Source organism: Pectinophora gossypiella, chromosome Z (genome assembly GCF_024362695.1).
Source record: "Pectinophora gossypiella chromosome Z, ilPecGoss1.1, whole genome shotgun sequence".
NCBI classification, from domain to species: Eukaryota; Metazoa; Arthropoda; class Insecta; order Lepidoptera; family Gelechiidae; genus Pectinophora; species Pectinophora gossypiella.
This window is the reverse complement of record NC_065433.1, coordinates 542,361-566,339: the sequence shown is the minus strand read 5'-3', so window position 1 is coordinate 566,339 and position 23,979 is coordinate 542,361. Positions and strand designations below refer to the sequence as shown.

Here is a 23,979-nt window from a genome sequence, read left to right as displayed (position 1 = left end):
ATTTCATAGGTGTCTTCTAAAGCCTACCAAAGTGAATGTGAACAAATAAATACATTGAAACTGTGACGGGTGCAGCCTTTTTGACTCCAACGTGTTGGTGCGAAGCTGCAATTACAAGTGGGTGTGCGCGTGCGACCCGGCGCGTGCGTGCCTCGCGCGACGACACGGTGGCTGCTTGCTCGTACCATAGTAGCAATATCTACGTCAGCGCTTATAATACAAGTCACAACATTTCTAACATTCTCTTACAAAGTTGAGTCCTCAGACGCGTTCAGACGCGTGACCCTAAAACTGGAACTAGTCGAACGTCAACCCTGGCAACCTACCAGCGTACGTGTGTTCGTATGAGCGCTGGCCTGCGCTACGCAACCTTCAGCCACCATGTCAATCGCGCGGTACGAGTACCTCAAAATATAAACGCACTCATAACGGGTTGGAGAAGTGTCCAGCGCGATGTACGTGTCGGTGCGCACGCGCAAATTCGCGCCGGCCGACCTGTTGGTCCGGGAAGGGCAGCGCCAGCAGCGTGTACCAGCGCGAGGGCAGCTCGCGCACCGTCGCCGGCGCACGTTTTTGCCCACCACTACGTAACGAACCAATCAGACACCGATCAGCTCAATCGGGCGACCCATTGACATGAATCACGAATAAAAATCATAAGTGTCCGTCGCCTGAGTTACGAATTACCAATGGGACCAAATTACTGGCGCTGCTAGATGTTTTATTGTTTCAAGGACAATCTAAGTAAGTATAGGTAATAATAAAAACATAACACAACATGTCTTGCCTCTATTCCCGAAGGGGTAGGCAGAGATAGTAATAATAATAATCTTAAGTATAAGGTTATAATATTTTAATCTTATTGGACTTTGTTGCTATTTCCGTGACGGATACGAAGAGCAAAAGCAAGAGAGGTGGAATTTGATCATTTGATATCATTTGAGGTCTTTAAAACTCCTTCGCGAACTACTTTTTGCACCTTTCACTGGCAAGACTAAGAAGAATCGAAACGTAGTTGATAGTCACGAGAAATGTATCCCCTGAGGCTTTATATTTTAAGGTACTAATACCTGATAGGGGCTGATAGAAGAAAGTAGACAAGACAGTTTATAAGTAGTCCGGTGAGTTATATCGTAAAGGTTTGCCTTCAACTTATCCCCGCGTTTATGTTTTCATAGTTCGTCATCTTGGAATTGCTGATTGAGAAGTTGGTCCCTCCCTTGCAAAAAGCCAACCCTTTTTTGACGGGAAAATTACGATGACTGGTGTCTTAATTACTGGTGATACTGTTACGCCATTGTTATGGCTTTAGGTAACCGTACAACCATGATCCCTAAAGTGGTAGGCAGAGATATTAGTAATCAGACTTACAGCCACATTTTACACGAAATCCTATGACCGTATGGTGACAGATGATCAACTAATCGTCGACGATCAGCACGTAATTCTACGTTTTATTGGCCATTTAGCAGACACGTTCGTTTCGTGACCAAAGGTTCATAGCTAGTTACGAAAAGGTATCTTTTAGCTCAGTGACGTCACAACCTAAATAGAAAAAAACAAGTCTTCACTGTTTCGTAACTGGCTATAAAACAGCAAATAAATTGATTTTGCCGTAACCACGAAACTATGGTTGCGAACGTGCTTGAAGGGACCGCTAATGTTGAAGTATAGTGATGTAGTGTTACCTCCTGACGAGGATTACGATGGTGGTGATGATGGCGACGAGAAACACGAGCGCCCCGAAGGCCCCGAGCGCCACCACCGCGCCGATGTTGAGCCGCGGGCCCGTCTCCGTGCGCCGCTCGCCGTCCACCGGCACGGGCACGTTCACGCGCGGCGTCTGCTCCGCGCGGATGTTGTTACCGCTACCGATTATCTGAAACCATTACCATAGAATAAGGAATAATACTACGTATAGAACGGCAACTCTCCGCTCCCCACCAGCGGCTGAGCTAGGTTTACCTCACCCTCCTCGAACATAGTTTAGACTTGTATCGTCTGTGTGTGTGTCAGATATCACACACAGACGCACGGTATACGATAACGTCAATGTGTGGTATCTGTGTAAAACGAGATTGTTTGTATGAAATGTCCGGGGTGTGGCACGCTCACGACTATTTTCCCAATTGGGGTAGTGAGAGATATACACGAAAACTTTGAGGAATGATTCAGACCATGATTCTGAATTGATATCAAGTGGAATTGTAGTGGTCGTGAGGTGGAATACCTACCCCATCAACCCTGGTAGTGGTCGTGTAGATTACATATTACGTAGTCTAGCGACTATTCGAGTTGTTCGATTTACATTACGGCGCAGCAAAAACTCAAAATCTTAATTAAACATTTCCAACAAGAAAAACACCCTACTATCGTTTTTAGTTAGTATGCTATTTTACGACGTTGTATTTTCTTTCCGGTGTCATTAACGCCTTTGTTTCGGTCTTACCTTAGACCTTTGTTGTTGTTTTAACGACATTGAACTTAATATTTTTTTAACATAATAGCTAAAAAGCACCTGGTTCTCTCTCGGATGGTTGGCGACGATGATGTGGGGCACGTGGCTCGTGGGGGACTCCTGCGCGTCGCCCACGGTGACCTTCCTCTCCGGCGGTCGCTCATAGGCCCGCGTGGTCGGCGAGTACGCCCTGGTCGTCGGCCGCTCGGTCGTAGTCTTCGGGCGTGGGCGCCGGGGTGGCTCTGGCACGAATGGTGTGGGGGAAACAGGCCGCGGCGTTGGTCGAGGTCTGGTGGGGATGAAGCGCGGCGTGGTGGGCGCTGGCGTCGTGGGGACCGTCGTCGGTGGAGGGGTGGTCGTCGTCGTCGTCGTGGTTGTCGGGCGCTCCTCTTCTGTTGAGGAAAGTAAAGATATTAGTTTGGAAGATGCTGTCAACGCGTAGGTATAGCTCTATAAGATTAGTTTTTGGTAGTTTGATTGAACACTAAACTCGCGCCCGTAATCCCTATTGGGATGGGCAGAACCACAAGTAAGTAATCACGAGTGTTGATACGGTCCTAAGATGGATATGATGAACTACTTATGACTGTTTCACTACTTGCTAATACTGAACTGTTTGATAGCTCCAGAAATTATGCCCAGTCGCCCGGTAGATTAGCTGTCAAACAGTTAGTTAGTAGCGACCTTAGCCTAGAACTCTCTCAAACCTAAAACGCTAATTTTAGCCAACTTAGACTCTAAGCAGGCAGGTACTAAGTTAGACTTACGTTCGCATCGCGGCGGCGGCTTGTCCCACAGGCCGGAAGCCATGCAGGCGATGCGGCGCGCGCCCGCCATATTGAATCCCCGCGCGCATGCGTACTCGGCCACTGCGCCGAACACAGACGCGTTGTGCGACAGAGTCACACGCCCGTTCGCAATCTGCGCCGGCGGCTCGCATTGCACCACTGTCCAACAGAAATAAAATCAATTTAAAAATCTTTAAAGTATGTGCAACTCGCCACGGCCACCCTTGGTTCAGAAAATATAGGCGTGGCTTATATTTATTATTATTTAATTAGGTACCTATTTATTCCAAATATGACTAAAAAGTAACAGTTTTAATGATTTTTATAATTAAATATTCTTAATCTTAAGATTTTGTACTTTTCTTTCTTACTTTTACTTTTACTTTTTGTGTTACTTTTGTTTTTTTTTTAATTAAGTCTATAGTTATAGACTTAATTAAAAATGCTCCCTTTTACCACCTCTCGACCGAAAGTGCCCATCACGCTCGTTACGTTACCCACTTCTTAGACGGTGTGCGTCAAGCTAGCGGCCTCAAAAAAAAAATGGGCACGAAAAAATAATTTGACCATACCAAAAAATAGTACTCTTATTGAAAAAAATAGTACCTGTTGTAAAAAAATTAGTACCATCACGGTTCTGGATTTATAGCCATGTTTTATTGCACTTGCTAGCTTGACGGTGAGCGAAATTTGGCGAGAGTTAACGACAAGGTCTTTCGCTTTGATTTAAACGCCAAAAAATAGTATCGAAATAGTACTCACCCCCTGCAAAATACCGAAAGTAGTACTTCAACGGTTCCAAAGTTATAAAGGTAGTTCTTTGATCCCGCTAGCTTGACGTTTTGAAAATACCTATTATCTGGGGAATGCTTGCATACTTCAGTTTGTAACTAATGTCAATAAACTCGTATGAAATAGTACTCCCTACCATCATAATTTGGACCTGATTCTCTTTGTAGAAATATGTCAAAAAGTCATTATAACCTATGTCATACATTTATCAAGACAAGTACAGTCGCGAACAAAATTATTACACATGGTCAAGAATGTTGTCAGATTTCAGTATTTTTCCCCATTTTTGGGTAAAAATTGGTGAAGTGCCAGGGTTGTTAGATGAAAGTAATATCATTGTTGAAACTCTTTGAGTTATTCTACAAATACTGCAAATTGTTTATTAACAAACACTTCGATCCGTAACAAATTCAACATGAAGGTATAAATAAATTATAAAATAAAACAGCAGATTAAAAATGTATTATCATAATACATTTTTAATCTGCTGTTTTATTAAAATCACAGATTGTTTTCGATAAGAACTAGACCCATGCAGCCATTTTCTATTAAAATTAGTGCATATGGGTGTATGCAATAGGATTTTTTTGTAATAGCCGCACTGAAGTGCAAAGAAATGGTAGGGTAGACCTCCAAAATGGCAATACTTACCAATAAATTGTGAGGTTATGTAATTGTCTACGTGACTGTATCAACAACAAATGTATGGCATAGGTTATGATGATTTTTTAACATTTCTACAAAGAGAATCGGATCAAAATTATGATGGTAGGGAGTACTATTTCATACGAGTTTATTGACATTAGTTACATACTGAAGTATGCAAGCGTTCCCCAGATAATAGGTATTTTCAAAACGTCAAGCTAGCGGGATCAAAGAACTGCCTTTATAACTTTGGAACCGTTGAAGTACTACTTTCGGTATTTTGCAGGGGGTGAGTACTATTTCGGTACTATTTTTTGGCGTTTAAATCAAAGCGAAAGACCTTGTCGTTAACTCTCGCCAAATTTCGCTCACCGTCAAGCTAGCAAGTGCAATAAAACATGGCTATAAATCCAGAACCGTGATGGTACTAATTTTTTTACAACAGGTACTATTTTTTTCAATAAGAGTACTATTTTTTGGTATGGTCAAATTATTTTTTCGTGCCCATTTTTTTTTTGAGGCCGCTAGCTTGACGCACACCTTAGACGTGTATTTATTGCGAAGGTAAGTAGGTTTGTTTGTTTTACGGACCCACCACTACAAGCCGCTAGACCGACTTAGGCCCATCTCTGAGTTTGAAATAACAAGGTAGGTATTTAAGGTTATTATTGAACGGGAAACGGACGGACTTGTGTATTACTTTTCATATAACTTGTGTAATATATGCCCCATGCTGGGCGCCATTTGTTCAACTTTAAATTATGATGACTGTATTATACTTAAGTATAATTTTACTCTTCTCAAAAATCTTTTCAAAGTGTGCCTGTAGATCCACATTCTTCCTGCATTCAAAAGCGGGTATGTAACATTATTTTTTCTTTTGTATACAGATGGCTATCTGTCTATTCTGATGACCAGAGTAGGTACCGGGTTCCCACCAACTTTAGATCCGATCTGGCGGATTGTAATTGTGCGTGTGGTGCCACGATTGTTAAACTTTAATTGCTTTTAGGACACGAAGAAAGTTGCGCTTGAGAACCAATACTCTTAGTGAAAGGGAAATTGTTAACTGTTTCATTTCGGTTAAGCGTTGGTTTAAAGTACTTAGTGGGAAAAAATAAAAAAGGACATGAGTTTAGCTGTAATCGTACCATCGTAAATAATGCTATAAACAGTACGGTCACGAGTACACTTTGAAACCATGTCACATTAACTGTTTTGATAAATTAAACCGTAAGTCTTATTAAATGTCAAATATGATAGTGCGACATGGTTCTAAAGTGGGTACATGATATTGCTCATGACTGTACAATCAAAGTATAAGCCACATTTCATTCTTATTTTGAAGTTGACAAAGGCTCAAAGTTTTGACGTCTCTACATTACTTGGCTGGATAATGAAGGTGCTAATTCATGTCAACATGACTACCTATAAAAAAACTATCCCCGTTTATGTTTTTATACAACAGAAAAATGAATGGCATCGTAAAGGTTTCAAATTAATGCACAAACAATCAATACGATGTCCACGCACGCGCTCTGATTCCCCATCAAATCCTTTCACACTGAGTTACCACATCAATAGGAACGAACTTCATTCCTACTACAATTTAATTAAGAAAAAATAAAAAAGGACATGAGATTAGCTGTACTCGTACAATGAGTATATTTATAACGGCCGCCGTGGTCCAGTGGTTATAGCGTTGGGCTCACGATCCGGAGGTCCCGGGTTCAAATCCCGGTGGGGACACATCACGAAAATCACTTTGTGATCCCTAGTTTGGTTACAGGACATTACAGGCTGATCACCTGATTGCCCGAAAGAAATATGACCCGTGCTTCGGAAGGCACGTTAAGCCGTTGGTCCCGGTTACTACTTACCGATGTAAATTATAAGTCGTTACATGAGCCTTGGCAGGGGCCTTTGGCGGCTCAATACTAACCCTGACACCAGGGTTGATGGTTGGTAATCCACCTTACAACCCACACGATATAAAAAGAAGACCATTGTTAACAGTCGTCACTTAATTAGCGTGTAGTTGAGGAAAGGAACCCAAGGTGCTCGCAAGACACTTGCCACTCTGCGTGACTTCCTCTAAAGGATGTCACACAGCGAAAATAATTAAGAATTTAAGAATTGTACTGTTTATTTTTTACCAAAACTTTCTTGACGTTTGTCAAGCGCAACAGCAAAATTCCTGAAGCTGTTTATCAAACTGATACGGATTTTTTTCCGGAATAAAGTTTTGTTGGGACTCATACTTAAATGCAAATGGAATTTGGCCCTTGCTTTTATAAATATTTTGTAACAATATCTGTTTGATAAGTCGTAATAATGTACCTAACATAACATATGCTTACGATTATATCCCAATTCGGAAAGTTAGAGGTAAATCCATCGCAAGATGAACTAAGTACCCACACCCCACTCCACTAAGATTTATATTAAGTAAGAACTAATTAATTAAATATAATTTATTTATCAATCGAGTTTAAATCATTCCGGCTAGTGTCTTTACGCTCCTGTCCCCGTTCATCTGAGAATTGTTATCCTGGGATGAAAATAGCCCTGGTACAATGGCGCCCAACGTGGGGCTAGAAGATTTGCATGCTCATGATATATTGTTTGGCACAGCGGTGTATAAAGAGTGTGACGATTCAAAGTGTAACTGTATTACCAAATTAATGAAGATATTCTTGAGTTTGAGTATAGGTGTAGTGGTGCGTACTGACCGTCGCAGCGCGGGGGCGGGCCGTTCCAGCGCTCGTCGATGTCGCAGACGAGCCGCGCGCGGCCCGTCATCTCGTACCCGTCTGCGCAGGAGTACTGCACATGCGACAGGTACGACACTGACCCGTTCAGCAGCTTGTAGCTACCGTGCGCTATGTCTGCCGGGTACCCGCATACTATGCCTGCAACAAATATACAATTTTGATCACTTTCTACGCGTTCGGTTATATCTTCTACTGTTTGCGGTCTAGCCGGTGCGTACGACAGCAGGACAGATAGTTTAATAAGAGAGGGAAGTTACTATAAAAACGTCTTTGTACACGATTTATTTGATGTGACGTCAAGTCTACAGCTGTGTAGTGTACAAATATCTAAATAACAAATTATAGTCAGCCTAATTAAAATTAGGCAGCAGAGACAATGATTTTGTGGCACTGGGGTGCACCATCTGCTGACAAATAACCGTTAAAATATCTGGTGGGCCTGTGGTACACTGGTTTGCTTCTCAATCGAAGAGGGTTCGAACCCCGGTACCGGACTTAATTGCACCAATGAGTTATTAACTATCTTTTTTTTATTATTTTTCACTAACACAGTTGGCTCGTTATAGACGGCGATACGACTTACTCCACCACACTGGTCTAACAGAAAACTCGGTGAGGTGTGGGTACTTAATTCATCCTGCGATGGATGTACCTCTGACTGCCCCAATTGGGGTATAGTCGTGAGCTTAAGGTATTTTATGTCATAAAATGACGTTCGTTAGGTAAGAGTGTGAAGACGTTACGTTTGCAGACAGGCGGGAACTCGTCGTAGAAGCCGGTGTCGAGACAGGTGCGCACAGTGGGCCCCACCAGCAGGTGGCCCTCGTCGCAGGAGTACTCCACCGAGGCCCCCACTTCGAAGCTCTCCGCCACCATGGTGGAGTTGGGCGGCTGCTCCGGACGACCGCACGCCTTCGGCTCTGTGCAACAAAGTAATACAATATTATACTTGTCATTATCACTTTTAAGCATTCACGCACTTTGTAGATCATCCACGTAGGTGATATTTTTTGTTGGGCAACATTATACAACACATTACATTACATTAGATATCCACAAACATAACAACAAACTCACATATACAATAGTAATAAAGTAACCACAAAAAATATAGATAGTAAGTAACCTAATGCCATCGTGTTGCCCCACGTTGGGCGCCAGTTGAGTCGCGAAGCCTGTTACATATTGTCGCCCAACAAAAAGTGACTCCAGTATTGATGCATCCTTACACAGTTATTATTATGATCTGGTTGTGCGTCGGTAAGCAAATTACAGTGAAGTTAAGATAGTTACACCCACAAAATCTACACCGTGACAAGTGACACAGAGTATTCTTTATCTACTTATACTAAAAGTGACCACAGGCGCCGCAACGCGGCTGAAACGTCGGAAAAAATAAGGTATCTAATTGTTTCGTCACGATCATAATAATATACTAAATATTAAACGAAATTATCTACACTTCAAAAGCAAAAAAATACATATTCGCGTTAATATTCGCTGTGGCAACATTGAAAAACAATCACATGAGCATTCGCAGTCAGTTAGGCAACTTTAAAATATAACTTACGGTGTTGACAGATGTAGTTGAGGCGCGCCTTGCAGTCGGTGTCCGCCCAGAGCCAGCCCTTGCTGCCGTCGAAGCGCACGCAGTCGTCCGAGCCGCCGGGCGCGTTCCAGAACGACACCATGACGTCATCGCCGTTCACCCACTTCCAGTTGGCGGGGTCCTGCGGGTCCCTCACGGCCCCCATCCAGTACTGACTGCTGCTATCGCTCCTGTACAACCAATTTGTGAGTCAATAATTAAACAGTTTTAAGCGACGACTGACGAAATGGATTCGGCAATCTTTATAGAGCGACAAGGATATTTCGGCCACGTGCCGGTAATCAGCTAACTAAAGCCGTGTCCTATGAAAACGTCATTGTTGTCAGTTGTTATTGTGTAAGATTTATAGAGATGGTGCACACCAGCGCCCTCCTGACATTGTTATCCAAATGACACAAGGTCGTTAGAACGTACTTATATCCCTTTCTTTCTTCAAGTATTTATTCATATTAGATCTTCAACTAAGTACATCGGACCAGAAACCGGAGTATAAAAACCGCGCACTAACTACTTGACAGTTTTAAAAACTACAATTGCTTATTTTATATCTCTTAAAATACTTTATGTTCTCGAAAAAGTTTTATTTAATTGAAAAAACACATTTGTCTTCAATGATTTTAAATTACGCGGCTAAATGGTGTGTCACGTGACATTTTGCTTAGTGACGTCACATTTCAACAAACAAAGAAACTGTCAAACAGAATAACTTAAAACGTGACAGATAGTTTTTGTTTATTTTGTGAAATGTGACGTCACACGAAACTCAATCATGGCCGCTCGTGTTTCGGGTCTTACAATACATAGATAAAAATCGCATTCTTATTTTGTAAAATTAAATATTTAAAAATGATCTTAAAAAAACTTTTTGTCATTACTTAAATGATAAACTACAAGTCCCACACGACGTCGGACTGGGCGGAGTACGCACAGGACCGCGAAAAATGGTTAGAGGAAGGGGAGTTAAGTAATTCTATCTTGATACGGCGGCGTTGTTATCCAAGTATACATACATATCTAAGTACATTTAAGATTACGCCTGTTGCCCATTGGGCTAGGCAGAGAAAAAATACGTAGAAAGATGACTTGCGCGAATTTCATCATAGTTTAAGTATAAAATAGTATGATGTAATGATAATGTATGTAGGCACTAGTTACGCCTAATTAAAAGTAAACCGTATGCAAGCTTGGAAATACATAGTAAGTAGTAAAATGATTCCGTACTTCGGAGGGCACGCTAAGAACTAATAGCCGTAAAACAGCTCCACCAACCTGCAGCAGAGCAGCGTGGTGGAGTATGGTTCCCTTCGGTTGATTAAGGGGAGGCCTGTGCCCAGCAATGGGACGTATATAGGCATACATACATACATAATAGTAATAGATGTTATTTTTGTCGCATTATGATAGGTAAATGAAATCGCAAAAAGCATCGCATGATTGGTACCTAATTCCATGTATCGCTTAGCGGGCACATACACTTATTTATTACAAAAAAATGTACAGTCGAAACATCATGTTAAACATAATAAGTAGTTGAGAACTGGGTTAGGTTGGGACACATCTTCCGCCCATTATTATTCTGATCAAAATAAAGTGAAGCAATTACCTATATCGCTACATAACTATACGTATCTGATCCAAATTTTAAGCATACATTATTTTTATACATGCCTCTGCCATTATATTTTTGAATAATTATATACCCCGAGCAATAACAAATTGTCACGTTAAATCTGAACAGCGCATTCAAATTTTTTTAGGGAGCGTAGGCTGGAAAGTCACTATAAGTAATTGTCAATCGCAGTTGAGGAACTGAGCTATAACTCAGTGAAGCAAATCTTGTCAGTGTGGCTAATGGTATGACGACTGCCTTCCTGCTTCCGTGCTTGTGTTGGAGTAGGATAGATGCTAATTAAACAGACGCTAGTACTGTGTAACAGCGATGAATTCAGCCGTGCTCTATCGACGGAAATTGATATGTACGGTCAGTACGGTTCCGGGTTCGTATCCCATTGGAGACATATCACAAAACATTGTTGTGTTTCTTGATTGTCCGAAAGTTAGCCGTTCGCGTTAAGCCGTTGGTCCCGGTTACTACTTACTGATAAATAAGTATAGTCGTTACAAGAACCAGGTCAGGGACATTAAGCCGCTCAATAATAATCCTGACACCAGAGTTGATGAGGTTTGTAATCCACCTCACAACCCACACGGTAGAATAGGTCACCACTTGACCTTACAGTGCTCCAATACCTTTGTATATCTAGGCCATGTCCATGATCATCATCTCCCCCAACCTTATCCCGTGTTCGCAGGGTCCATTTACTTAACCTGTAGATTTTACAGGTCCAGTTTTTTTATAGAAGCGACTGCCTGTCTGACCTTCCAACCCGCGAAGGAAAACTATTGGTTAGGTTAGCAACTTAGGTCATATACCTACACATTCCCGATTTTGTAAGTAAACAGTCACGGTGTTTTTACCAGACTGTCAAATGAGGAGGGTAATGTTTTTCGAGTGTATGTATGTATGTCTGTTTTTGTAGCTTCCTGTAGCGTAACGCACGGCTTGGTGGCTATTTGCGTCAACGTTGAGCACAATATTGTTTATGATTCAAACATAAATTCGACTCAATTAAAAATTTAAATTTAAATCCAAGGAAAGTTTTCAGTTACTCTTGTTTCAAATAGAATGACACAAATAGTGAACCAAATCACGCAGTAGGTAGACTGGTACACTTTGTAAAGTAGCAATTTGTACAGTCAGTATGACTTTCAAAGAGAGTTGTCAGTATAAGGCTTTAATGACTCCCAAAATAAGGCAAAACACCAGGTGTTCTCTCTATAATAACACATCTGCGTTTCACTAACGAGTCATATGGCAGATTACGTTATTTACCGGTTGAGGTCCCGTCGAACTGGAGCGAGATAATTTTACAATTTGCCAGCATTTGCGAGGGACCCGCTCGGAGGCACTATCTGTTTGTTTACATTTGTCTACCGCAACCTACCGCGACTACGAGTATAATGCGATGGAAAGTTGGTTGGGAGAAAAACTGCTTTATAAGCGATTGCAAGTTACTACTTAGTTGCACGGTTAAGTAGACATAGATAAAGTACTATTTGTGTTAACGACCTCCGTGGTCCAGTGGTTGAGCGTTGGGTTCAAATCCCGGTGGGGATATATCACAAAAATCACTTTGTGATCCCTAGTTTGGTTATGACATTACAGGTCACATGGAAGCAATTCATCTAAACAAGCAATATTGCAATTTGTCATTTACGCATATAAAAGTAAGTGCGCAATGCAAACCAATGTCAAATAGCAATATTGCTTTTTTAGATGAATTGTTTCGATGTGGCCTTTTGTAATCCCCCTGGTCCACTAGACGTGATTTCCTGGATAAAACTATCTCTGGGTCTCAAATTTTATTAATCAATCCATACCTTTCATCAAAATCGTTTCAGCGGTTTAAGCGTGAAAAGGTAACAGCTACTTTAGCATTTACGAATTTAGTATCGATGCACATAATATGACCACGATGGGTGACGAGGAACCATTGTCGGACCGTTGGTCGTCGGCTAACGGCGTGGCTGGTGGCCGCTAACGGGTGCGCCGGAGTCGATTAACCGAAACGCTAGCGGGAACCCAGGGTACACGCGGGACATTGCAACGACCAAACAACCTCATAACATACAAGATGATATGGTCTTTTATGTCAAATGTTCTTCAGTATTATTGTGATACAATTTCTGCAGGTATTTAATCTGATTTCTATCTATATATTTAACTGATAAAAGAGTGTGTTATTTATTTTATACTTGCAGTATAAAATTAGTCTTATTTAAGTATGCTACAATGGTACATGTATGTAGTTCGTAGTAAACATCCTGAATGAACAATGAAGGAGATAAGTAGTTGCGTCAGGTGCCGGCGATTATATATGGCCGGCGAGCGGCCATCCACGGGTGCCTTAATTACACGCACCACTCAAAACCTCCCAAACTAACACGCGATCTCGTATGTCGATACCGTTACGGGCCGCTCTCGCCCGCGCCTGCGCCGCACAACTCATCACTCACATTACATAAAGCTGACAATTCGCCACATTCGCTCAGCCTCCACTTCCTCATCCAACACATCAACTTCGCATCAGCAGCAGCGGAAAAAAATATTTCACTACATTTTTAAACTACCAATAACTCAGAAGTGTAGAAAATTGTGTCATTGAACCGGTTACTCTATCTTGTGTATCGCCGTGATGTCGCAGTCATTTGGAGGAAAATTGCCGCGATCAGTACTTGTATGAGAAATGTGCTTCTAAGTATTTACACAATAAACCGTTCGTATGAGAACCGAGAGATCAAATTGGAAAAAGCTCGGCTTTGGCTACTTTATAACTTGTCAGCACAAATTTTCGCAAGTGGTCGATATCGAGGCGATTTGTTGGAAATATTCCGATATCGAGTGTAAGTAATTGAATTAACGGAATCGTCCAAATGTGTGCGAACCGCGAGCGGAGTATAAGTGTGTGTGCCACTCACCGGTGTCGCCTCCAGAGCTCCCAGCTGATGAAGCCCTGCAGCGCGGGGTTGCTCTCGTCGATGAGCGTGCCGCCGCGCGCCTGGCACGCGGCCAGCGCGTCGCGGAACGTCGCCGGCTGCCGGTCGTAGAAGATGTAGCATTTCCCGTTGTAGGTGGCTGTGCTGCCGGGCGGCTGGTCGCGGAACTGCGGGCAGCGCTCGATGGGCAGCGCCTGGTCCGTGTACACGAACGCTTCACATATGGACAGCTGGCTGGGCTGGGCCGCCTCCAGGTGCACGGACACGAAGGCGCCGGGCATGGGTGGGTTGCACGGCAGGAACAGCGGCTGCCCCTCGTCCAGGAAGCCCGTAAACCGGTTGCAGATGGGGTTGGTGCCAAGGTCCGGCCGGTTGTTGCCCACGCGCACCACGATCACTGCCGGCTTGTTCGCGCCTGCAATCCGAATATTTATTTAAGTACATAACATTCGAATACGTTTATAAGCGGGTAATTGAAAGTAAGTAATCAGGAACATATAACGTATTCAGAATACAATTTCAAGAAATTATACAGTGACTCAAGTCAAATTAAAGACAGGATTAGCAGCAGTAGCCATTGCTGTAACACTTTCGTGCACATTGCGTTAGCGCAACGCGGCGGATAATATCCGCGAATCTTTTGTACTCGTTTCTAAAGACTAATTTAATCAATGCGTGTGCGCATTGTGCATCGCATTATGTAGTAACGTTACAACATTTGTTCTGACAATCGAGACAGCCGCAACAGGCTGTTGTACTCAACTTTCATATTTGTTGGTATATTTTTGTCTCCAACTTTCACTCGGAGGTGGTTATTTGGACTCGCTGAAGCTTGTCAGGTGTAATTTAATATAATAATGCGGATTGCAAGGGATTGAGATTAAATGGTGGAAAGTTGGCCGCTTGAGTGCGTTTCATCTGCCGGAATGTGGCGAAGTGACAATCGATCGGCCAGGGTAGCGCCGCCTCTACTCCGCAGGTCCTTGGCGCGTACGGCGTTAATTGTTCCCCGATCTCCCCTTTTGTATGGCCAATAAGTGAATGTAGTCAGAGATAAATATAAATATTTGTAGTTTATTTGATTTGATTTCGTTTAAATAATCAAATTTAATTTAGGAACGGCGCTGGAGCTAATGGAGAGGCCTTTTTACCGCCATAAACATAATCTACGCTCTGTACGAACATCGCGTCGACCCTATGGCTAACGGAGTATTTATTCTACTTTAAAAGTGTGTAGGTACATCTGAATTGAGCAGCAACTGTATCGAGTAGGACCGTCCCCTGTCGCGGTCAGCCGACGTGATAATCACACTAAACTTAGCGACCACATGCCACCAATACCGTTACAGAACAGAATACTTGTAAATCGATATGCAAACTATTACATTTTTAAACAAGTAATTATAACTTTTTTCCCGTTGCGCGGATAAAATTGTTCTTCTTCTTCTATCGTGTGGGTTGTGAGGTGGATTACCAACCCCATCAACCCTGGTGTCAGGGTTATTATTAAGCCGGCAAAGGCTAGTCGAGTAACGACTACGTACTTACGTACGTGCCTTCCCAAGCACGGATCATCTTACTTTTGGACAATCAGGTGATCAGCCTGTAATGTCCTAACCAAACTAGGGATCACAAAGTAATTTTTGTGATTTGTCCCCACCGGGATTCGAACCCGGGACCTCCGGATCGTGAGCACAACGCTCAACCACTGGACCACGGAGGCCGTGTGAAATTGATAAGATAACATCACGCCTATATCCCTGAAGGGGAAGACAGAGGTGTACAGTAAGTAATAGGTAGACGCACTCCTCGCCAGCTATGTATGTCTAAGTCTCATCTAATAGAGAACAAGCCTATATGGCCCCGGTACAAATTCTGGAAACCACGTGATATACTTTATATCATATAATAAAACCGGCTGTTATTATCACGGGTTCATTAATGTCTACCTGAGTGTCAAAAGAGCATGCTTTTTGACGTGAATGATTCTATTCTAACTACTTGGCCGGATAAATGGGGAGCTCTGAGGTATCTCAAAGTGCCTGCAAGTTTTCTTATGATGACAGTAACTACAGTTCCGTGCTTCGGTACTGATGTAAGTAAGTAGTCGTTACATGGGCCATATCAGGGGCCTTTGGCGGCTCAATAGTAACCCTGAGACCAGGGTAGATGAGGTTAGTACTCCACCTCACAACCCACACGATAGGAGAAGAAGTAACGACAAACGTATCATTTCTTGCGCACATTATTTGGGGTGGGTTACGTATGTCCCCTAAAAACAAAAACAAATTATTGCTATTGTAATGATTGTGTATAATTAGTCAGTTAGCGGGGCGCGGTCGGCCGGCCAACTGGGACAGTACACCGGCCCATCTAGAAGACAAGCGAACACGCGACGCGATACCAATCAAACTCGCTTGACACCCACTTTGTACATAAATAGTGGTACGTAGCTTCACACTCGATTTATAACTTTTATTACAATAATACTTACTTACATAATAAATTCACGCCCGAATTCCCCATGGGGATGGGCGTCAGATGACAAAAACCTACCATGGTATTAAAGTCCTAACATTACTTATCAAACTTTTTTGACGTGACTTTATGTTTGCTTCAGATGGCATTACCTACTTGGCTGGACAATTGAGGAGCGCAGAGGGCTCTCACCCGGTACAAAATTTAAAACAATAGCCTTGAGGGTGCCTAGTTAGAGAGCAAACCTCGGCTCAGAGCGTCGTCAGAGAGGATACAAATAACTAATCAATTCTAGTAGGCCGATAGCGATAAGCGCGTCGACTCCGCCGGCGGGGTCGGTGACAGGGTCCTCCAGGGCTAACATGGACAACGTGATAAAATTATCGATCGATCCAATACATTTTGTCAAAATCGATAAGTTTGTTTTTTTTCCTAACATGCGTGACGCGTGATTTTAATCGTATTTTGACAGACGACATAATCAACATACTTAGTTCACATATTAGCACCAATCGTCAAAACGACATTCCCTCCCGACCCGTGGTACAACTGCGATTTCCAACTGGTTGTACTATGCAAAAGTAAAGTTACCCATAGTTCAACTGGTTGTTCTATGGGGAAATATCTTTACCAGTGGCTCAACTGGAGCTCACTCCAGTTGTTCTTTCCTTGGTCCAACTAGTTGTACTACTGGGAAATTTAAATGTATCTTTGTTTATGTGTATTTGTGTATGCAACAACTACTATGGATGGAACTATGCATGTTAGCCCTACTGGAGTGTTCGTTTTCGCTAGCTGATTAGCCGCGTCGATGGCTAGAGTAATCGGGTCGTCAGGATCGTATATTACGTCCTTCGGATTGGAACCCCACAGCGCGGCAGTTAGCTACTTATTATGACGTAACGTTTAAAATTCGTATTTCAGTATTAGCGTGATTCACTAGCTGGTACCTACCTTGTGGGTTTTTTACTTGAAACTAGATTACGTACTGAATTTCCGTACAACTAACTATGCGACTATTCAGGTTGTGCAACGTTAATTTTGCGCAACCTTTAGGCTAAATTGCTGTATCATACTAGCATATCACAAGAGGTTTTTTATCGGTCCGTTGAATCGAAGTGTTAAAGCATTACCCACTTAAAAATATATATTTTAATGTAACAGTTTTAAAGTGCTTAAAGAAAAAATATATATAAGTAAAAAAATAAGTAAGTAGGTAGTACGATTTGAGAACATTTTCAGAATACTTATTACCAACGAATTACGTTACTTTTTAATAATAATAAATACATTTATTTCCAAAAAAAATAATTGTTACAATGAAGTTTACAATGGTTGTACTTAAAATACAAGGATGTGATTCGCTGTCCCCTAAACTAGGTAAAAACCTGTATCTTAGGGGTCAGTGAGTCTGGCAAAGCGTTGGAGTAATGTACAGACCAGAATTATGTTAATCCATATGCCCAGTGGAAAAGTTTTCTGAAGTTCTTGCTCCATTCTGGTGTACCTTTGCTTTTGATTTGTACCCACGGAGTTTGTAAGTACTTATGGATTAAAAAACGTCGTTTTCATTCTTGGGTAGGTACAAAATCGATCGTCCAGAAAATTTTCTCGATGAAAATTCTTAGTTTTAGAGAGTGCTAACTCTTGCCGCGCATTGAACTGCTTATAAAAATATATAAGTATAGGTACTCGCATATTGTACGAAACTGCTCGTACTACAAGTAGTATATTGAATACTAATCATCTGCCTACTACCTTTTTGTCTACCTATAATTAGGTACTTATCATAAAAAAAAACATAAGCAACCTATTATACCTATACGTCCCACTGCTGGGCACAGGCCTCAATCAACTGGAGGGGGTGTGGAGCATACTCCACCACGCTGCTCTATGCGGCCTATCACTCAGGAATAATGTAGCTTTTTACTGGTTACAGTATTTCTAAAGACTTCCTAAAGAATATTACAAATTTTTCCTCTTTATAATATCAAGTTACCTATAGATACTTCAAGACGCTGAGTTCCACTTTTGAGTTTGTATTCACGTTTGGATCACGTGATACTATACACCCCTGCCTACCCCTTCAGGGTACAGGCGTGACGCTATGTTATGTGTAGGTAGATTACTTACCACAGCAGGGTTTCCCGAAGTCGAGGCGCACCAGTTGCACCATGTAGGGCTCCAGCAGGTTGACGTACCACCAGGGCACGCGCTCCGCCCGCGTCAGCGTGCACGTGTCGGAGAAAGCTGCCGCCGTGCTGCCGTCCAGGGCTCGCTGCGGGACGCCGCCGTCTTCGGTGGACACTTGCATGGGCGCCTTGCCCGCCGCCACGTTCACCACTGTACACACAAATATACAGATTAGTTACTAAATATTTGCAGTCGCTTCTGGAAAAGCCGGACCTGCCAAATCGTCACGTTAGGTAAGCGGGTCCCGTGATAACTAGAGGTCTAGAGATTTGAAGATAGCGTGATAGACCGTGTGACTTATATGATCATAAAGTAGTGTGTTCGAGTCGTACTAAACCACTGAATTCGAATTTATTTTCGAATGCATGTTTGGATCATTGAAGGAAGACCTACAAACCATAACATAAACAGCCTATATACGTCCCACTGCTGGGCACAGGCCTCCCCTCAATCAACCGGAGGGGGTATGGAGCATACTCCACCACGCTGCTCCACTGCGGGTTGGTGGAGGTGTTTTTACGGCTAATAGCCGGGACCAACGGCTTAACGTGCCCTCCGAAGCACGGAATCATCATCTTGAAGGAAGACCTACCTACCACAAACAGAATACTAATAAACCTAGAAATGCGTTTTGGGGTATGTTGCCTATCTCAAGATTGCTTCAGGTTAGGTAAGTGGATCCCGCAAACGGGTTAGCACTAATAGCTGGATATCATAGCTTCATTAGAAGCTGATCTAGCGGAGCGTTATCGGTATAGCTTGTCATGACATGATATTGAAATGATTTGACTATTTTGAAGTTTATTCGGAAGTATTTAAAGGGAAACGGTGCTTGTGTGGCATGTAACGCGTTTATCGATAATAATTATATTTTATGTGCAGTCAGAGTGGTCTGTCGTGATGCGAGTAACGGGGGACACAATCCACTGCGATTAGGGCACGTCCACTAGGTAGTCGATGCGCATGAGCGTGGTGACTTGCATCGCAAGCGGCGTTTAAGTCGAACTACACGTAGATGCGACTATACGTTGGAATTACGGGCTGTGGCGCGGGAGTTACTATGTATTACCATAGAATAATGAATATACTGGAACGGCGACTCTCCGCTCCCCACCAGCCGCTGAGCTAGGTTTACTTCACCCCCTTCGGTCTTACTTTAGTCTACAATCGGTGGGTATGGCCCGACGCACACTAAATCCACCTTAGGTTACTTTACTACTAAAACATTTACCAAATTTACTAAAAAATAAAACCTGGTAGCCCCGTTATTTTGTTACAATAATTTTCGATTTTCGATTTTGATGTTTAAAAATACCAAATTACAGTGACTTAATACCTCTTACGTACTATTTGATACCTAGATACAAATTCAGTACCTCGTGCAATAAGAAAAAAATCTGAAAAGAAAGTGGCCAGCCGCTCTGACATCGGAATGTGGTCCAGCGGTTGACGCTTACATAATAACGGATACGAGAACTTGGTGCATATATCAGACACCCTGGAGCATACCTACCGAAGATAGGGCAAATCTGGAGTCGACTTCCCTTGCACTAGATCGGGACAAGGGAAAACGAATTACAAAAACGCTACACAGCGTAACAACGGTAAAAATTGGTGTAGTAAAATTGTTTTGTTGATCAATCCGATTTAAAGCACCGCTATTGCTGTCTTCAGCTCTACTGGTGCGCAAATGCAGACCGTCTATTACTTGTAGGTATATTTTATAACCCGTGAAGGGAGCCGTATAGTATAGTAATTAAAAATGTTAACTCGCGCATATGAATCACATTCTTATGGAGAAATGGGTTAATAATCTCTATCACAATTATATGGCTGAGGCTAAAGTTAACGGGGTTTCGTGCTTGTCTGCTGTCTAGTTATTGTTAAATAAATTAAATAAGATAGGTTATAGGAATATTTCCTTGTACCGGTTTGACACACAGACAGGCGGACAACAAAGTGATCCTAGAAAGATACCGTTTTATCTTTTGAGGTTCAGAACCCTAAGAAGAAAAGACAACAAAGTCGTTCGAAGACATTGTATTGAAAAAATATAAAAGACAAGGAATTCATCTCCAACTTACTACTTCATTTTCCCCCAATTATAAGAAAAGTAGGTTAGTTATTCGGAATAAGGTAAAATAACATGCGCCCAGTGCCCGAATCTTGCGGGGACTGTCACAATTTTGACATAACTAATCAACACCAAATCACTACTTCGAAGACAGGAACTCGAGAAAAAATGTTAGTGATAAGTACTTAAGTATTTACTAAAGTATTTTGGAAATTAAATGTGAGTATACTTACATTTACAAAACATACATAATATATTATGTAATTTATTTATAGGTAAAAATGTAATTATGATCTTCTATCGTGTGGGTTGTGAGGTGGATTACCAACCTCAATCAACCCTGGTATCAGGGTTATTATGCTGCGCAACATTAACTTCGATAACTGAAAACCGTAGATATTTACAATAGCCAACGTCAAAACTACATTCAATGTTCTCCTACCCGGTACGACGATTGTATCTACGTCTACGTCGACAGTACCTATTATTTACCGGAAATTAAAACTCATTTTAGAGGATGCCATTCGAGAAAAACCTACAGTAAATTAAAATTTCTTTAAAGAAAATGCGTATCGATCGACTTGCAAGCGAGTTCTCAGAGTAGCTTTAGTTGGAGTAGGAATAGTCTATTCGGGGTAATGTCGTTTAAATGGGTCCTCAATTTGGTGGTTGTCACACGACACGCGTGAGCTTTAAGAGAGCGAGAGTAATTCACCAAACGCGACAACTCCGCGGAAACTATAAGTTTTGCCACATGTCTACCTTTTTTTTTGACATGACTTATTGTAGATTTGCCGCAGATGGCATTAACTACTTGGCCGGACAAATGGAGCGCTGAAGGCTCTCACTCGATACAACGTTTAAGACAACAGGCCTGAGGGTGCCCAGTTGGGCGCGAACCTCGGCTCAGGGCGTCGTCTGAGAGGAAAAATATTTGAAAGAATTAATCGACCTTAGTGGGTCGATAGCGATAAGCGCTGAATGAGGGAAATCGTCGACCACGCCGGCGGGTTTGGTATCGGGGTCCTGCCACACGTCTACCAACGACGGATCATCACTTGCCATCAAACAAATCGCAAACACTTTTTGATTGATACTTGATACGAAATCCGTGGTAGCCCTGTTCGGATAACACGTAACTTACATCGTACTGACCGTAGTTTGAATCCCGGCTCGTGCTCTATACCACTGAATTCGACTTAGTAAGTTTGGATCCTATTAGGCAATTGATATCACATAGCTTCCGGGATTTGTGCCCGGTCAAAGACAATAGCCTCGTCCCCTATTACACAATGTACGTACTTTACTATCGATATAATTAGTTTTTTTTTTATTAATTACTTAATATATCATTTTTTGCAATGTTGTTTAGCAGCATTTGCACATTTATCAAAGTAGGGGCGAGTACATATATAAAATAAAGAAAGGAAGGTTTTTTCCGAGGCCGCCTCTCGTGATTATTTTATCTGTTTGTAACTGTCCTATAATGTGTGCAATAAAGAATTATTGATTGATTGAAGCTTCTCTGCCTTCAACCTCGGCCACGAGCGACAGCGACAGCGATAGCGGCGGCGGCGCACGCTCCGAGATCGAGACCAACCATTGATGCGGACCGTTCGTAGTAAACAAGCCGGTCGGCGCGCGCGCACCTTCCACAGGGCTGAACATAGCGGGTATTCTTACATTATTACTGGTGCGGAATCTGGCGGACCAAAATTAATGAAATGTCTAAAAATTATGCTGTCTTTTTCTTACCTTTGAGTTATGGCAGCGCCATTATTTTTACCATAAGGCATTTCACCTGGTATATATGATTTAAAGCAGAAGTGTTGTCCTAATAGCTTTAAGTTTTATACCTAAGTTCCTAATAAACTAATTTTGAAATATTTACGTTTATTAATATCAGTTTGTTTTGTTAGTCAAAGTAGAAACCTTATAAAAAGAGGAATTATTTTTATAAGTAAATAAATCAATAATTGAAAAGTAAATGGAAAAGGTACCTATATTACCGATAACCTACTAAATGTATACAATTTGTAGGGCATAACTTATTAGGTATATTATTTTAGTCGCAGCCCTGTTACTAACGGAGTGCGCAAAGTGTGCCAGCACTTGTCGCTAACGGTGAGACGGCGCCCGCGCAGCCCCCCCTCCGGCATGTCATCGACACCCCCCACAATGACACGCTTCCGACGCCACATTCCAACTGGAAGCGCAACGTACTTGACCTGGTTACCAGTACTGTTGGTTACTGACCACCGGCATCGTGGTGCCCCAGAGTACAGGGCTGTGGCCCTACGTCACACTACACTAGAAGAGACTAGAGGACCACAACCCATTTGCTGCTCAACTCCTGCTTGTTGGTAACAGCAGCAGCAGACTCAAGAGAAAGAACATTCCATTGACATAGGGAACAGAAACAGGGACCATGTCATCACAGGATTATAAACGCCCAAATACATACATTATACACATATTCAGAATTTGCCTTTCAACTGTTTTAAGACAGTAGTTAAACAAAAACTTTACAAAAAAGGTTATTATAAAGTTAGTGATTATTTAGAAGATATGAATGCATGGGATTAACTGTCTGAGAACTGATATTAGGCAGCTAAATTACTCAATTGTATACCAATATTTTATGTTTATATTTTTTTTTCACGAGATAAGAAGACGTGTTCATCATTATCTAAGTATCTTACTTAGGTCATCGCATAAAAAGTAGCTGTAACTCTGCAAGTTGTTTTCTGATTACTTGTGGCCCTGCCCACTCTTATAGGGATAACGGGCGTGAGTTAACGCATGTCATGTAACCTTAGAGACATGAAGCAGTCTATAGGTACAATTACCCTACACTACAGGTCTAGGTACTTACCGAAGTTCCGCGGTAAAAACGAATATAATGTATACGCGCAGCACCGGGTGAGAACCCGCAGCGCTCTCCATTTGTCCGGCCAAGTAGGTAATACTAATAAGTCACGTCAAATAAACAATAAAATACACGCGGTGTCGCGGGAAGCACGTTGTGTGACTCGCGCTCTAAATGATAGTTCATTACAAGTTTCCCAAACAAGCAAGTGGGCCAGTAACGTGTCTCAATGAAAGTAATTAAATTGTAAGAGTCTGCGAACGCCAGTTACGACGCATGCGCGATCGATCTTCTGATACGGCTTTTTGCTTAGATGCAGACGCTCGCGCACGTCTCTCGATCTATTGTGATGGCAAGTTTTTGTTATCGATTAGAAAAGTAAGTATTTCGCAATAAAATTGCTGACGATTAGTTTGAAGCTACGTTCTATGTTGGGGATTGAGGGGAGGCTGTTCCCAACATAATGATATTCTTTCGCCTTTTGGTATAAAAGCATATAAAGTTTCTTAATGAGGGACTTTCCAGGCTACGTTCACCAAAAAAATTATAGATGGCGTTGTACAGCTTTAAAGTGATAATTACCTATTTTCTTATTACTCGGGTAAATAATTATTCCAAAATACAATGTCATGGCAGAAGCATATATCTACATATAAAAATAAGTGTAACTTGATATGGCTCATATTGTGTATAGAATTATGTTGCTACTCTTTATTTTGATTAGAATAATAATGGGTGGAAG

General features: G+C 42.0%; 1 protein-coding gene across 2 annotated transcripts in view; it reads right to left on the bottom strand.

Annotated features, from left to right (window-relative positions):
* Positions 1–23,979, bottom strand: part of LOC126380042 (uncharacterized) — a 55,252-nt gene that overhangs the window by 1,740 nt on the left and 29,533 nt on the right. For both annotated transcript variants that reach the window (XM_050029146.1, XM_050029147.1), the window contains exons 3-10: positions 18,235–18,444; positions 13,606–14,038; positions 9,028–9,236; positions 8,201–8,377; positions 7,416–7,595; positions 3,226–3,405; positions 2,519–2,850; positions 1,689–1,879 (exon numbers count right to left, since the gene is read on the bottom strand). In XM_050029146.1, the coding sequence (XP_049885103.1) occupies positions 1,689–1,879; positions 2,519–2,850; positions 3,226–3,405; positions 7,416–7,595; positions 8,201–8,377; positions 9,028–9,236; positions 13,606–14,038; positions 18,235–18,444 (1,912 nt within the window). The remainder of the gene's footprint in view (positions 1–1,688; positions 1,880–2,518; positions 2,851–3,225; positions 3,406–7,415; positions 7,596–8,200; positions 8,378–9,027; positions 9,237–13,605; positions 14,039–18,234; positions 18,445–23,979) is intronic.